This window comes from Vipera berus (genome assembly GCF_964194415.1).
Source record: "Vipera berus genome assembly, chromosome: 13".
In the NCBI taxonomy this organism is placed as follows: domain Eukaryota; kingdom Metazoa; phylum Chordata; class Lepidosauria; order Squamata; family Viperidae; genus Vipera; species Vipera berus.
In genome coordinates this window covers 17,459,261-17,475,553 of record NC_138216.1, presented here as the reverse complement: position 1 = coordinate 17,475,553, position 16,293 = coordinate 17,459,261, and the positions used below count along the sequence as shown (strand labels likewise).

General features: G+C 48.5%; 1 protein-coding gene across 3 annotated transcripts in view; it reads left to right on the top strand.

The window, feature by feature from the left end:
• TNRC6A (trinucleotide repeat containing adaptor 6A) overlaps positions 1-16,293 on the top strand; it is a 49,289-nt gene that overhangs the window by 15,680 nt on the left and 17,316 nt on the right. For 2 of the 3 annotated variants that reach the window (XM_081338447.1, XM_081338446.1), the window contains exons 4-10: positions 1,014-1,035; positions 7,807-8,160; positions 10,815-13,376; positions 14,248-14,412; positions 14,660-14,841; positions 15,842-15,922; positions 16,093-16,144. In XM_081338447.1, coding sequence (XP_081194573.1) covers positions 1,014-1,035; positions 7,807-8,160; positions 10,815-13,376; positions 14,248-14,412; positions 14,660-14,841; positions 15,842-15,922; positions 16,093-16,144 — 3,418 coding nt within the window. Of the gene's footprint in view, positions 1-1,013; positions 1,036-7,806; positions 8,161-10,814; positions 13,377-14,229; positions 14,413-14,659; positions 14,842-15,841; positions 15,923-16,092; positions 16,145-16,293 lie in introns of all 3 variants that reach the window. The other variant, XM_081338445.1, reaches the window with a different exon arrangement.

The following is a 16,293-nucleotide window of genomic DNA, read 5'->3' as shown; positions in this document are numbered from 1 at the left end:
GCGGCCAAGGGTCCAGAAGGATCCCTGTGCTGTGAATCCTTCAGGGAGAGTTCAGCCTCATTGAGAGCCAAGGGTCTGTTGGTTATCGGGGACTCCAGACTGGTGCTTTAGTTCACTGCATCCAGATGCCTTCAGGCTCCGATCTTTTCAGGATTACTGTGGCATCTCTGCCTTAGCATGGCTTGGCAATGTAGAACTTGGTGTTACCTGCACATCGATGATGCTTCATTCTAGCTCATGAATGATCTCTCTCAGAGGTTTCATGTAGATGTTAAAATAAACTGGCAGAAAGCAGTGGTCCCCGACGCCTTCCATCCCTGGGTTTTCAGGGACTCAGGTGCTGATCTCCCATGATCACCGGTGATGTAGGAGTGGAACCATTGCAGGATGGTGACCTCAATTCCCAACTCATAAAGCAGTGCAGAAGGATACTATGGTTGATGGTATCAAGACTGCCAAGATAGATCCATTGTCCCCATTAGGCCCTTATTTGGTCATCATTTAGAGCAGGGGTGTCGAACTGCCGGCCCGCAGGCCGGACACGTCATCTGGAAGCCGCAGCCACCCCATTGCCGGCAATGGTAAAACTCCCGATACGTTGCATGACGTCACGTGACGTCTGATTTAGAGTGACCATTACCATGAATATTGCATAAACAGGTACAACCAACTAGCACAAAAAACCCAGAGTCATCAAGGAGTAGGGCAGCCTTGTCATTTAAATAAATAAAATCCTGACTGAAAAGGATTCAGATGACCTCCACCCATTTTTGATAAGTTTCCCTATCGTGGTCTAGCCTTCTTTGAAGACTTTCACTGAAAAAGGCCTCATGACTACATGTCAGCCATCTGCAGCTTGATACAGTCAGGAAGTTCCTCCTGAGATGACATTCTTCCTACATTCTGGTTAGCCTTAAGAAAGCCAATAATGCCCCTAAATTGATAGTAGATCCAGTAGTGATCAAAAGAGAATAAGGAAATCAGTAACCAAGTTTTCTTTTTTTGTTTCACAGGCCACTGAACAAAAAAACAAAGGTAAGTTGAAATACTGCAGTTATTTCCATAACTTTGATACGTGTCCTCTTGTACAGGAGATGGTGTGAATGCAGTTTCTGTAAGAGACCTGATGGAGTTATGATCAGATACTTCCAGGTGTTCACCTTTGTGGCCTGAAAAGCACCCGCAAGCAGTTTGCTCTTCCGGTCGCTTGTCATGCTCAATCTTACTCATTGAGACCCGCAAAGTGAGGAGAGCAAAAGGCAACAAATTCACCATAGGAAATTCCTTCTGCTAAGCAGGGCTTTTTTTCTCATAGAACGCTCAGAACGGAGTTCCGGCACCTTTTTTTGAATGGAACCTTGTAGAGTAGGCAAGGCGTGTTGTATGACATGTTCCGGCACCTTTTTCTTTTACAAAAAAAGCACTGCTGCTAAGCATCTCATGGTTCTGCTGAAGAGGAAGGAGAGAGTGGCAGAGGTCCAGATGGAAACGCTACTGATTATTCACCAAACATTGTTGCCTGCAGCAGTTTAAAAGCCAGCATTTACTCCCTTGAAGCTAGAAGCCTTGCTCTCAGAAGACCAAAGTTATGCATTGTGCACCAAATTCATTAGAGTGCTTAGGTGTTTTTTAAAGGTTGTGTTTAAGATCAAACCATGCTTCCATTTCAGTGCATTAGGCCAGAAATAGACAAGAAGGATCAACTCTTAAACTTGTTGTGGGATGTGTGAATGACTTAGTGGGGATGAGGGAAAGAGGAGCTGCCTAGCAAACAGACAAAAGAGGCAGGACCCCCATCGGCTTAACAGTCAGAGGAAGAAATTTAGGAATGGATGAAGCAGTTAAAAGTGGCAGCAGGAGGTTTGTACCTTCGGACTTGCAAGATTCTGTTAATGTAGCGTTCCAAGGGCATAGAACTGACTCATCTGTTTCTGTTTCCTGTCTGGCTTATCCATCCAGGATAACTGACAGACTTGAAAAATCCTTTTTCTTATGTGCATACACCTGAACTGGAGCGAATCCTTCTCTTTAAAGTTCTGTGTTTCCCTTTTCTTTCTCTGTAAACCTGTGCAATAGATTTAAAAATAGAATCACTCCAGAACTTTCTTGGTGCTTACTTGGTGTAGTTGTGCCCAAATTTATAGACTTCTTCTTCATCATCATCATAATCATCATCAGTTGGAAGGGACCTTGGAGGTCATCTAGTCCAACCCCATGTTCTGGCAGGAAACCGTATACCATTTCAGACAAGTGGAGGTCCATTCTCTTAAAAACTTCCAGTGTTGGAGCATTCACAACTTCTGGAGGCAAGGAGTTCCACGGATTAATTGTTCTAACTGTCAGGAACTTTCTCCTTAGTTCTTGGTTGCTTCTCTGATGAGTTTCCATCCGTTGCTTCTTGTCCTGCCTTCAGGTGCTTTGGAGAATAGCTTGACTCTTTCTTCTTTGTGGCAGTCCCTGAGATATTGGAAGATTGCTACCATGTCACCCGCGTCGTCCTCTTCATTAAACTAGCCCAGGGGTAAGCAACCTTGGCTTTTTTATGACTCGTGGACTTCAACTCCCAGAATTCCTGAGCCAGCCATGCTGAGGGGAAAGGGAGAGGTTTCCAAGCAGAGCCATGCTGGCTCAGGAATTCTGGGAGTTGAAGTCCACGAGTCATAAAAGAGCCAAGGCTGCCTACTCCTGAACTAGACATACCCAGTTCCTGTAACCGTTCTTCAGATGTTTTAGCCTCCAACCCCCCTAATTATCTTTGTTGCTCTTCTCTGTACTCTGCACTGTTTTTGTCATGATAGTTAAGCAAATCACACAGTTGCTAAAGAAATCATGCAGTTGTTAAGGAAATCCGGCTTTCCTCATTGACTTTGCTTGTTGCCAGCTCCCTGGGCGTTAGTTACATGCCAGCTGCCAAGAACCCAAAGTTTGATCAGGTGACCGAGGGAATGCTGGTGCAGACCAGTCATAAGTCACTTTATTCAGGCTGATTAAACCTTGCATCGGCCATTAAACAAATGGCTGTATCTCAAGGACTACCTGTATCCTTTCACACTTACAACCAGTTTCCTAGTACCCCATGATCACGTGACATTTGCAACCTTTCCTGCCAGCTTCCTCAGAAAGTTTGGAGAAGCTGCCGAAAGTTTCAAGTACTGGAGGCTCTTCCGTTCACGCGTCTTCCCATCTCCTCCGTGTTTGCATCAGCCACTCTCGCACCCTCCCTGGCCTGTGCCACAAACCTCCTTGTTCCCTCTTTGCCTGCGGGCCTGGAATTTGCAGCTTCCTACTAGCTTCCCCACCGATTTTGGTTGTGGGAAGCAGGCAGTAAGTTGCCTCACCAAACGTGGGATTCTGTTAAATTACAGGGACCATTTAATGGCAGAAATTCCAGTCCCAATTGCTGTCATAAGTCAAGACCTGCCTGTATCCATTAGTCCTAGTAAAAAAAAATACCGGTTTCATTTGAGTGTTAATTTTTAAAACTCTCTTTGTTCAGATTGTGGTCTTATTTATACCAAGGGTCCCCAAACTTGGCAACTTTAAGGCTTGCAGACTTCAACTCCCAGAATTCCCCAGCCATCCAGTCAGACAGCCAACAAGTCGTAAAGTTGCCAAGTTTGGAGAGCCCTGTTTTTTTTTAAACTGTTGGTGCCCAGAGAGCATTAAGAGTGGGGTAGCCTAGAAATGCTGTAAAAGTTGGCAAGAAACCCCGGAAGAGGCTTGCAGTGGGGCAGGGCTTCACTCGCGTCCTTAACATAGTCAGTTCTAGCGAGCTTCCTGATGACTTTCTGTCCTGCCAGCTGAAGCCGGCAGTGACAATCCCCTTCGTTTGCTTATGAAATCCTGGGTCATCCTCAGGAAGATTAAATTCTCCGTGAGCCTTGAATTTTTCCAGTCGCCTTCCCTGTTTCCTTCTCTCCTGGAGAATTCTAATCTGCAGCCTCTCTTTGGGCTGGCCGCTCTGCTTTTCCGCTGGGGAGGGCGAAGTGAGACCTTGGGGTGAGGCTGAAGGAGGCTGCCCCCCCCTCTTCCTTTCCTCACCCAGCGCTTGCACTGAACAAACACCGTGGCTCCCTGAGTGCCTGGGGGGTGATGTCACAGGGCAGCTTTTGGGTGCCTTCACAGGGACTCTTGGATTCAGTTAAAGAGCTGGCAAATCTTTTACGGTTGATTGAGCAGGAATCTGGTCCATCACACGAACCGGACCCAGCTAAACTCTTTTCCTTCATCAGTTAAATTCGCGGCCCCCTCTGCTTCCTGCCAAGCCTGCTCGATACACAGTTGCATTGCAAAAATTGAAGGGGGGATGTTTCAGATTTGAACTTGAGGTGTTCTGTCGGAGCTCAGAGGGGTTGATTCCTGTCTTACTGTGTGGTTTCCAGCAGGTCACGCTTGAAATCCTTTGTAACTTTCTGCAGGCCACTCGTGTTTGTTTAGCCTTAATGGATGCTTTTCGGTTGAACCGAGGAGACTGATCTTTTGAAGGCATTCATTAAAGAAATAGAGGATGTTCATCAGCTCTCTGAGTAGTATTCATTTCAAAAATGTCAATATATTTCTAGTTGATAGTTGAAGTGAGCCTTAATACAGCAAAATTCGGCATTTTTAATACATGAGAGCTGAGCAAGAATTAAAACTGTTTGCAAAATGCATACTTTCTGGAAAATAAGTATGTGCCCTTTGCCTGAGGAAAAAAACACCAAACTTTCCTTAAACTTGGTCCTTTCTCTGGATTAACACTAAAATAATTGGAAAACCTTCCATTCTCACCGTTTTCCTGGCGGGAGAGTGGTGGGTCTTTCTTGCTTCTCTCTCCGCTTCCTGCCGGACAAAGAGGCTTCTTTCCCAGTGCTGAGCTGAGCTTGCTGAGGTTCCTCCGCTGGGACTGCCTTTGGTGGGGCGAGAGGAGGGTTTTCTTCGCAGGCTGAGAGCTTGTTGGGCCACTCCTTAGAGCAGCAGGTGAACCAGGCTTTAAAAGGGGCAATAAAAGAACAAATGGTCAAGCCCAGCGGTTATTTCCCCCTTGTGCAATAAAGGGGTTTGGTTTCTGATTCTGTAGGATGATCAGATCCTGTCTTTACTGACCTTGTTCAAATAATTGAAAGTTAGGAGGGCCAGATGCTCCTAGAAAATTCCTGCTTGTATTGAAATTGGAAATTGGGAAGCGGTTCTGGTATGACCAATATACCTGATCGTGCAAACATCAAAGTGGGGATCAGTCGAGAGAGTAAGCAAGTTAGTAATCCTTTGAAGCCTAATTTGCCCTAAAAGCAGTCTCCAGGTTTTGGCTGCTAGCCCATTTTGTAGTTGAGAGTAATGTTATGAATGTTTACAGATATTCCACCTCTGGGATGAAGATCTCATTAAGAGAAACATCTTCCTCTCTTTCCATAAAGAAAGAAAGATCGATCTCTGAAGTCAAAGCAAACAGAAAAGCGGAAGATGTAGGCTCCCTCGATAGTGTCCATTCACAAATATTTTGTTGGGTGGGACATTCCTACACTGATAACACGTCTTTGTTCTCTGAGAAATAAAACTGAACTTCGCTGTGGCTCTCTTGATCTGCAAACATCTGGTTTCCTGTTTCAGAAAAGATTCTGACCAAGCTAAAGTCACACTGTTCCTGTTGCATCAAATGTTGTGTTGCTGTTGCGGTTTTTTAGATTTTTATCACCCTGCCTCTCCCCTCCCCCCCCATGTACAATCCAGGCACCAAACATACCAATAAATACCCCTTCTTCCTCCTATTTTCCCCACAACAACCCTGTGAGGTGACTAGAATTCACAGTCTCTTAATTTCTAGGCCAGCACCATAACCAAACCTTTGCAATGTATATTAATGCAGCGGTCCCCCCCAAACATACAATGGTTTACTTGTTCATTCCCCAGATTTAACTTCAGTAACATTTCATAAACTTTAGCAATAATATGTTCCATCACTACCTTTTTTAATTAACAAATTTTATTAAAAGGCATAAACATTCACGAGTTGAAAAAGATGCTATCACGTTCCTGGTTTGTTTGTTTTTTTGCTACCACAGACTTGCACAGCTCTACTCCTTCCTACCTCTAGAGTTATTCTGAGTAAAAGCAAATCATTAGCTGGAAGAAGAGTGCAGATGATTAAATAGCCCTTTTCTGTGTTCAGAAAGGATTAACTCAATAAACCTGCATAGCTTCAGACACAGCTTTTTAATTTTCTGCTTTGTCAGTAAACAGCAGAGCGGCTTCTCACCTTCGCTGTTGTTTTATTCCTATCTCAGCTGGCGCTTGTCTGCCTTTCCTTGCTGCAGAATAGCGACGTGCTGATAGGCTGCTTGCTTACCTTTGAGAAATAGATTAAATAGACAATAGATTTAAATAGACCCACGTATTTGCAAATGTGAGTGGAAAACAAAACCATTAAGCTAATTGCAGTGCAACTTGACTCATTTGTGACTCCATTTTATCCAGTCACTCTTGCCTCTGAGCTCTGCCAGAGATAAAAATGGTGTGTTCTCTGCAGTTTGAAAGCATTAGCCGCTTGCACCCTACCGCCTTTAGAGTTACAGAAACTCCTCTGATTTCTCCTGCCTTCTTCCTTCGGTGTCTTCTCCTCCTTCCCCTTGTCTCTCCTCAGCCAGAAATTTTCATTCACAATTTGAGTCCAGAGAAGTGAGTCCGAGGCAGCAACAGTTGACACGCTCCTCCATTTGCCCAGCTGCACTTTCCCTTGCTTTCCATGTGTTCTTTGAAGATGACATGCTAGCATAAGGCCAGATTCCTGCCTATTCTTTTCTCACCCCCACCTAAAGGGGGAGCAGGACGTGGTGCCATTGCACTGCACCTGGTCTTCTGAAAGGCTCCAAAGACCTCTGCACCTCTTCCAAGAAGTGGCCCCTTCCATTTGCAAGGCCAGACCCAATAGCAGCCTTCTGCCTTCGGAGTGGACCTGGACGTCCTCGGTGCTCCTTTTGCCAGAAATTGCTGCTCTGGTAATGCAACAACTTGGAGCGGTTGGCCAAACCGTCACTGCTTTTTTTCCTGGAAGTTTTTGAGTAACGTTTCTTTGTATTCTGAACGAAGTGCGTGTTGATAAATTGGGTAAACATGTCAGTTTTGAGCATTTCTTAACTTGTATTTATGGTAATAATGCTATTTGTTTTGGCATTGGGGCATTCATAAATATGTTGAATAGATTATAGAGAGCAGTTTTCAAATTAGCTGGCCAAGAGGTTTCATGCCTGGCAACAGTAGAATGTTGAGACCTATCACAGTGGAACTTATTTTGGAAATGCAGAGTTGTTTGCATTCAGAGTGGCATGTAATTGCTGTTGTTGTTAGCTGCGAAGTCGTGTCCGACCCATCGCGACCCTATGGACAACGTTCCTCCAGGCCTTCCTGTCCTCTACCATCTTCTGGAGTCCATTTAAGCTCACGCCTCCTGCTTCAGTGACTCCGTCCAGCCACCTCCTTCTCTGTCGTCCCCTTCTTCTCTTGCCCTCCACCTTTCCCAGCATGAGGCTCTTCTCCAGTGAGTCCTTCCTTCTCATTAGGTGGCCAAAGTATTTGAGTTTTAGCTTCAGGATCTGGCCTTCTAAAGAGCAGTCAGGGTTGATCTCCTCTCGGACTGACCGGTTTGATCGCCTTGCAGTCCAGGGGACTCGCAGGAGTCTTCTCCAGCATGTAGATAAATTAATTTACCTTAAATAAAGGAACACTTAACTAGCTCTTAACAGCCACTTTTTGTGTTTTTGTATTTTAAAAAGATCGTGTTTGCTATTATTTACTAAGTGTATTCTCTTTCCTTTCGTCTTGGGGGGACAGTGTTAGAACCCCCAAAGCCTGGTACCAGCCAGCCACTCCCTGCTTCAGCCCCTCCTCCCACGTCTATAGTCACCGGCAGTATTAGTGGCAACAATAATGCCAAACGGGCTGTGGGCAACAATCCGCAAGCGCAGCAGCCGTCTTCACCACGCTACCCACCTCGAGAAGTGCCGCCACGGTTCCGGCACCAGGAGCAGAAGCAACTCTTGAAGCGAGGACAGCCACTGCCGGGGATTGCTGCCAACCTGAGGGCGCCATCTAAATTGCTGAACAGCCAGGCGGGCGAGAGCACCGGGACCCGTGAGCAGCCGGTCTCTGACAGCCAAGGACACAGCGGCAGCCAGAAGCAGCCAGGTGAGAGGAAGCAAAACATCCACCTGAGCCTAGGAATGTCAGCCTAAAGGAGGGTGGCTGGGCAGTAAGGTTGCACACAGCCACGGGAACCGAGCTTGGTTGTTCGGTAAAGGCTCTGGCAACTGTCTTGCCTCTTGCAAGGAAGTAGGATAGATCAGCTGCAGGACCTCCCCATCCACTTTGGCATTGCCAGCATTACCACCGCAGAGGTTTGATCCCATCTCACGCTAGAGAGTAAAGTAGAAAAAAGGAAGGTCTGCTTGAAGCTAACCTTTCTTACGTAGATAGAGCTCCAGCCTCACCCAGTGCTGTGTAAGAGCAGTTGAAATGCCTTGCCTCATTAGAGGACTTCCAGGATGCGTGAGCATCAGGCGGGTGTCCACACCACTTACGCAAATGGAAAGGTTGGGGAATCTGCCCTGTTGCCAGGTCCTTTCTGTACTTAGATTTTCTTCCCAAGGATTTTTTTGCCTTCATCTGCTGCCACTTTCTAACTGAGCCTAACTTCCCGCTGGAAGGCGGAGTAGGGCTGGGAGAGAGGTACTCCCCACCACTTCCCCAGATCCAGAGCGCAAAGAAGTATTTGGAGGCTGATAGATTTTTTCAGGACACTGGTGGAGGTCAAGCAGGGCAGACAAAAGTATTTGAGAAGGCCACTTCTCTCCACCACCAGCCCTACTTTAGGGAAGGAGGAAGAGCAGTCTTAAGTGCACATCTCTGTCCAGTCTTTCCCAGCATCTGAAGCTCTCAAAGGTCAGAATTCTTACAGGTGATCAGAAAAGGAAGATGCCTACCAGTCTCCTCTGGCCTAGGTAAAGGATTAGACTAGCCTAATCCGTGTTGAAATAGAATCTGTCAACAAAGTCCATGCCAGGGAAACAGACATCTGCAGAGTGAGAACCCGGAGGGGCTTCTTCACAGGGCGAAGGAGAAGGGGTCTCATTGCTTGTGCCCTGTGAATGAGCAGTCGCCAGGTTCCCCCAGGCATGGACGATGTCTTGGAAAGAGTTGAGTCGGTTCACAAAGGACAGGCCCGTTAAGGGCTACCGATTTTGAAGATGCAAGGTACTTCCAGGTTGGGAGCAGCAGGTCTCCATATACTTGGGGCGGGGGGAGACATATCCTTTTACCCATTTGTGAACAGCCCCTAGTGTGATCTGGTTGCCCACGGTGGGACCCCTAAATGCTGGATTCAGGTGGGCCTGGCCTAGATTCTTCCCAGGCTCTTTGAAGACCAGCTTCCAGGCAGGACGAGTCCTGGGATGCAGCATTCACAGCATGCTGTGATTCCCCGTTGAATGCAGCAGAACCCTTGATTTTATCAGTGTGCTGCGTGTGAGCTGCTTCCCGCTACTTCCAGTAGTAGTTGTGCCACTGCACACTTGCTTTCTGTTCCTTTTTTTCAGATCCTTGCTCTTACCACTCAGCTCTTTATTCTATCAGCTGTTAATAGTCCATTCCATCCTTGCATTTTGAATGTCTTGGGGGCATGAATAAAATTCCATTTTCAAAAGCGTCATTAAAGAAGTTTCTGTTTTTGGAGGTTGTTGGTATCAAAAAAAAATCAAAAGTTAAAAAGAAGCCCAGCAAAGTCTTCATTGACCACAACACCCACAACATAGGGAAGGCAAGCCAGAAACCTTTTCTAAAGCTTTTCAAAGGCAATAGAATATTATTTGCATCAGAATATTTTTCAGGATATGAATTGGGCACAGGGATTTGAGCCTTTTGCTTGAACCCCATGGAAAATGCAGAATTGATGGAGAAAATTGAAGCAGAGAAGAGGCCACTTGGCACAATGTTTGGGGCATCACCCCAGAGCAGTTTGATCTTAGGAAACTTTGGAGGGGGGGGAACAAGAAGTGGAGATTGCAAGTAGGGATGTGTTGCCATATGAAAGTGAAATGCAGATATCTGGAGGGGGAGCCCAGGCTGGGCTTTGATGAAAGATTAAGGAGTTTGTGGTAAATCTGGCAGCAGAGGGGAAAAGACAGATGATTAACATGTTGCTTGGTGTCTTAAATGACTATATGAAACATCTGTATCATCTCAGGCTAAAATTGCTTTGGAAAGATCAGATACCACAGGTTTTCATTGGCTCTTATCCAGGTGCTTTCGGATAAAGGTTTTGATCAAAAATACATACTCGTTGGCTTATCTTAAGACTGTTCACAAAGGACTACTTTTGATGCAGAAAGTCTAATATTATACTTTTCAGAACACAATGTGATTACAAATTAGTGTTCTACATTGTCACTTGAGCCTTAAAAAGTGGAAAGTGATGTAGCACATTGGCTGTAACCTCAGACTCCCCCCCCCCCCAAAAAAAAAAAAATCCAGTGAGGAGGTCTGGAAAAGGTATCCGGGGCAAGGAGTGTAGAGATGGAAGGCTGAAGGAGAGACCACAAAAGTCCCAGCAGAAGCTGCAGGTGCTGAGATGAGTGAAGGCAAGAGGGCGAGACGCACTTTCCCAAGAGGCTTCAATAGCCAGGCGGGTTTGCGCTGCTCCTCAGCTCTCCTTAAGTGCCTTTGCTGGTTTTGTTCAGAATAGAGCAGACGTTGGTTCTCTCCATTTTCTGGGGCGCTGATCCAGAAGGATTGTTTCCTTTTTTTTTTTGCACAATGTTTTTAGTAATGCTTTCTATTTTTCTTAGATCTGAACCACAGCACACTTGGATCCCATTATGAGAATGCTCGCTGGGAAAGGATCTTTTCCAGTAGTGAATCCAGCACAAACTGGGATAAAACTGTTGTAGACGGTTCAGAGAAGGAGGCATGGCCCTCGACCACTGGCAGTGACTTGGAGCTGGCTTCAGAATGTGTGGACGCTGATTCTGCCTCGAGTTCCGGGTCAGAGAGGAACATTATTATGGCCTCACGGGGCCCAAGCAGTGAAGTCAGCCACCTGCAGAACGGCATTGGACACGCTAATCAGGCCAAGCTCGTCAGCAACAGCAATAATGTGAGCAGCGGAAGCATTAGTGAGTCGTGGGGTGTGTCTCTGGGTGCCTTGATGAGCCCCTGTCCCCTTTCAGCAGATGCTTCCAACGGTATCCCTGAAAGTAGCAACAATAGAGCGAATGCTTGGGGCACCCCCAGTTCAGCCAATGAAGAATTAAATTCCAGCACTTTGACGTCCAATGGCCACGATGGTGCCTGGCCAGTCTTGGAGAGCAGCGGGCATGCCCTAAAAGGGTCCCGAGGAAGCGGTAGCTGCGGCACGGGTGCCGTCCAGATGGTGAACAATCAGAGTGTGAACTCTAGCCTTGCCAGCTCCTGGGGCAGCCTCCAGGAAAACTGTGATTCCCAACTCAATGGTACAAGGAAACTTTCACGAAGTGGGCAGCCTCAGAACCCGAACCACGAAGTGAATGGACCAAATAAGAACACTACTAACTTTATGACCTCTAGTTTACCAAACCCAGCTGGTTCAATGCAGACGACTGAACTGGTTAGTAACGCAGGGCCCGGGACCTGGGGCCGGAGCGCCAAAAGCAATCGGCCTCAGCCTCCGGCCTCCCCAGTAACAAACGGCACTTCCATTTCGCACCTGAGCAATGGTGACACAAAAAATGGTGGGACTCCTGGTACTAGATGGGGTACCTATGGCCCTGGTTACTCCATAGAGACCCGTTCCGACTCAAATAGCCAAGCTAACAATGACACTGTGAATGCAACGCCAATGCAGCCTGGGCTGAGTAGGACCAGCAGCTCAACCATAGAAATAAGCGAGGATCAGCAGACGGGGACGTGGGAGGTGGCAGGTGTGGGCAATAGCCAGAATGGGGCCTGGAGGCCTAGAAGTGGAATGGGGCACGGAGGAGCCCGCAGAGGCTCTGCCCAGAATGCCAACTTAGGAGATGGGGAATGGAACAAACTCCCCAGCAGCCATTCCTCTGAAGCCAACAGTGGGAATGGGAAGAAGTTTACCAATGAATGGAAATCTGCCAAGGAGGAGAAGGCGGGTGTGGACCCCCAATGCTGCGCAGCTCCCCGGGCGCTGGAGCAGAACGGTGGGTGGACTAAGGCCGGTTCTGGAGACGGTGACGGCAGTCTCGAGGTCCCCGAGGAACGGTCCTCCACAGAAGGGGCAAGCCATGAAAGAAGGAAAATTGACCAGCAAACGCTGCTTCAAAGTATAGTGAACAGAACAGATCTGGATCCACGTGTCCTTTCCAATTCTGGCTGGGGGCAAACCCCAATAAAACAAAACACAGCCTGGGATACGGAGGTGACTCCAAAGGGCGAAAAGAAAGCTGACAATGGAACAGAAGCCTGGGGGGGTTGCGTGGCCCAAGCCTGCAGTTCAGGGGGGGCTCCAGAGAGGCCCCATCTCCATGGGCCCAGTCCTTCCCCTGGGACAAGCTGGGGTGAGCCTAAGTCTGCAAGCAGGTGGGGAGACTCCAGAGCCCCCAGCAGCCAAGGAGGTTGGGAGGAGGGCGCAGTGCCCGCCGTGGCCAAGAGCAGCCAGTCGTGGATGACGGGCCAAGAGGTCCGGGCTCCATCCCTGACTTGGAACGACACGGAGAAGCTCAAGCAGGGATGGGGAGAAGGGCCCAAAGCCAGCCCCGGATGGGCTGTTCAGGCTGGCGACGGCTGGGGGGAAAACATGAGGAACAATCATTGGGGCGAGTTGCAGAAGTCCAGTTCTGGCAGTAGCGACAGCGACAGGTCCACCTCCTGCTGGAAAGAGCCTGCCAGATCGAACTCTGGGCGCTGGGGTGGGGGGAATGGCGGCAGCACCAAGCCAGGCAGTGCTTCAGGGTGGGAGGAGACCACCAAGCCAAATCCAAGCCCCGTGTGGGCGGAATCCCCCAAGCCAAATCGCTCCCAGAGCTGGGGGGAGCCTTCCAAGCCCTCCGGGTCCCCAGACTGGAGCAAGCAGCAGGAGGCCGCATGCTGGAGGGGCCCATCGGCGGCGGCTGCAAGCAAACCGTCAGGCATGGGGTGGCTGGGGAGACCCATGCCGGCCCCAGTCAAAGAGGAAGAGCCCACCGGGTGGGAGGAGCCCTCCCCAGAGTCCATTCGTCGTAAAATTGAAATTGACGACGGAACCTCTGCGTGGGGCGACCCGAGCAAATACAACTACAAAAACGTGAACATGTGGAACAAGAACACCCCGAATCCCGTGGGCCGACCAGACGTGCAGGGGCACCAGCCACGGTTGCCTTCAGCTTCCGCAGCCGGCACAGAGAGCGGGGCCGACGGTAGCTCCGGTAAGTCTTCGGCAGCTCCTGCTTTCTCATTTCCTAAGTAGCTCTTAAGTTGCCTGAGAGTTGGATGAGAGGGTGGGCTGCTCTCAAGGTAGTTTGAGACCCCCTGTAACACAGAGTGGGCTCCCTGCGGTTCCCGGGGCCTCTTTCATCACCCCAAAGTGATGAAGACCCTGTGCCAGATGGGGCCGGGTCGGGTTGGGGCCCCCGGGCAGAGGGTTGGGGCCGATGGACGCTCTGAGCCGTGCCTGACTTCAGGCACTGTAGAACCCCAGGAGATGAAAGCAAAAGCATTCAATATGTTCCCCTACGGTCAGTGTGGGAGGGTTTGTTTGTATCCCACCTTTATTACTTTTACAAATAAAGTGAGAAGGTATCCAACACGCTTCCTATTTGTATTAAAAGTACACTTCCCCCTAAACACCCTTGGGAAACGATGTCGCAATCAGACTCTTGATCACAAGAACCTCCTTCCTGAGATATCAAGGGCTTGCAGTCTTCTAGTCCAGAGAGTCAAAACAGGAAACACTTGACAGAGGGGTCTTTTTTGCACAAAATTTTTGGATTTTTGCAAAAAATAGGTGGATAAGTTTAACCTTTGCTTGGTCTTGAAGGCAAAGCAAGCAGGGAAAAGAGTCAAGTCTTGTCTGTGTTTGTCAGGGTCCTTTGTTTCTGAAGACAAGAGTACCACGTACAGCATTTTCCTTTCCTATCAGAAGGATTTCTTTAACGTGGGATTGGCCTGATTGCGTCGTAGCATCAAATGGAATAAAACTTTGAACTTTTAATTGGCTTTGGGCTGCTTCTCTTTTCCAAACAACTCGGCTGTGCTTTATGGGCCAGCCTCGCTAATAAGTTGGATTTGTTTTGAAAGGTTGGGGAGAACCTCCTTCTGCACCTGTTACAGTAGATAATGGCACATCAGCATGGGGTAAACCTGTTGACACTGGTCCAAGTTGGGGAGAGCCTGTCGGTGACGCCACCGGTGCCAGCAGCTGGGGAAATGCTTCTGGCGGGCAACAGGCATCTAATAAAGCAGGTATGAAGGTTTGTGGGGAAATGGGACTTGTGAGCCTCTGGGCAGATTTGTCGGGACTGTCAGTAAAGCAGAATATGCTCTGCTCATACAAGCCACAGGACCTGTGAGTTGGCGCTGGGCCCGAGCAGTTCCTCTGCTGGTGGCGCTGGGTGAGATCTTCTGGGAACCCACATTTGGTTTGTGGGACAGAGCAGCCTAATTTGAGTTGGTTGATAAACTAAGAGCAGGCTGATTTTGTCCCCACCAGGAGCTAAGTCTGTGCAAGTTCCCGATAGCTGGTGTGGAGGTGATATGCCTTTGAGTGGGAATCATCCAGCCAGCTGGGAGGAAGAGGAGGATGTGGAGATAGGCGTGTGGAACAGCAACTCTGTCCAAGATGCTGGTGCACCTTTGCACTGGCCCCCGTGCTCAAAAAAGATGCCTTCAAAGGTAAATATGTGTTGTGACTCAGGGCCAGCCTGTGGGTCCGACAGCCGGCTCCGATGTATCGGATGACTCAGATGAGGGGGAGGAGGGAGACGAACCGGCTGATGATGGTTTGGAGGCTTTGCAGAGCCCTCAGCCGGGGACCTCTTCTCAGCTGCGTGAGCCCGATAGTGCGGAGGATGATGACCCACAGCTGGCCCTGTTCAAGGACGCCCGACGCAGGAGGCAGTCGAGCAGGAACAAACAAAGAAAGGCTGTGGGACTCCTCGGGAGGAGGCACAGGGAGACCACGCCCTGAGCTCTCAATAAAAGGAGTGTTTGGGGAGGGGCTGGTTGCTGAAAGCAACCCTTCCGCTTGAGGATTCAAGTTCTTGTGTTTTTGTTTCTTGTTTTGTTAATTGACTAATAAATCTTGGCAGACGCTTTTCAGCCTTGGACGCTCTCCAGTCTCTTCTGTTAGAATAGGGGTTTGCCTTACTACAAGGCCGGAAGAGGGCTGGTTCAGAACAATATGCCAGGAGGAAGGAGGCCATGTTTATGTCCAAGAAAAGCTGGGTGGGGGCAGTATGGACTTTGATCTTTCTTCATCCGGCAGAAATAGACTATTTTGCACCGTGGTAAGAAAGCAGGTAATAAGGGACAGCAAGAGAGCAGAGATCCTACTCTGGTTTCTCTGCCTGAAGACGGGCCCCCGCCAGCCAGTGCCTCCTCGTGAGGAAGATGCCTGAAGTTCTGAGGGAATTCCTTGGGTCAGTTGATGACCACCCAGATCTGCCTTGCTGTTAGCCATGATGCTGAGCCCCAGGGGTTGGCTCCACACCGATCGCCTTTGGCCTTGATAAGGAGAGGGGCGGGTAGCCTTTGGCTGCTGGGGATGAGTTGGTCTTTCTGCCCAGACCTTGGAGAAGAGATGAGCGATCCGGACATGTTCTCATAACCGTGTCTGCCGCTTTAGTATTTCCTGCTGTTTTGATGCTGGGCTTTTGTTTTGATTTGTTTTTAGGGAACAATGAAAAGTGGAAATAAGCAAGATGAAATGTGGATAAATCCCTTTGTGAAGCAGTTTGCCAATCTTGGATTCCCTGTAAGTATAGCAGGAAAACAGAACACTGCAGCGGACGGTTACTGAATCAACTCTCTGTCACCTTTTGGGTCGCATGCTTCTTCCCTTCCCTTGAAGAGCAACCCCCCAGTCGTGAAAGGGGCTGCGTGCAGATATTGTCTTGATTAAGCAAATTTCATTCTTTCCTTCAGAGAGACTTGCCAGAAGAAATGATGCAGAGCAATAAGATAGAGCTATCTGGAGGTAAGACATCATTGATAAATGATGAGATGTAGCCATTTTTCATATTTACAACCGTTGCAGCATCCCCGTGGTCATGTGATCACAGTTCAGATACTTGGCATCTGACTCATACTTAAGACAGCTGCCTTGTCCTGGGGTCATGTGACCAA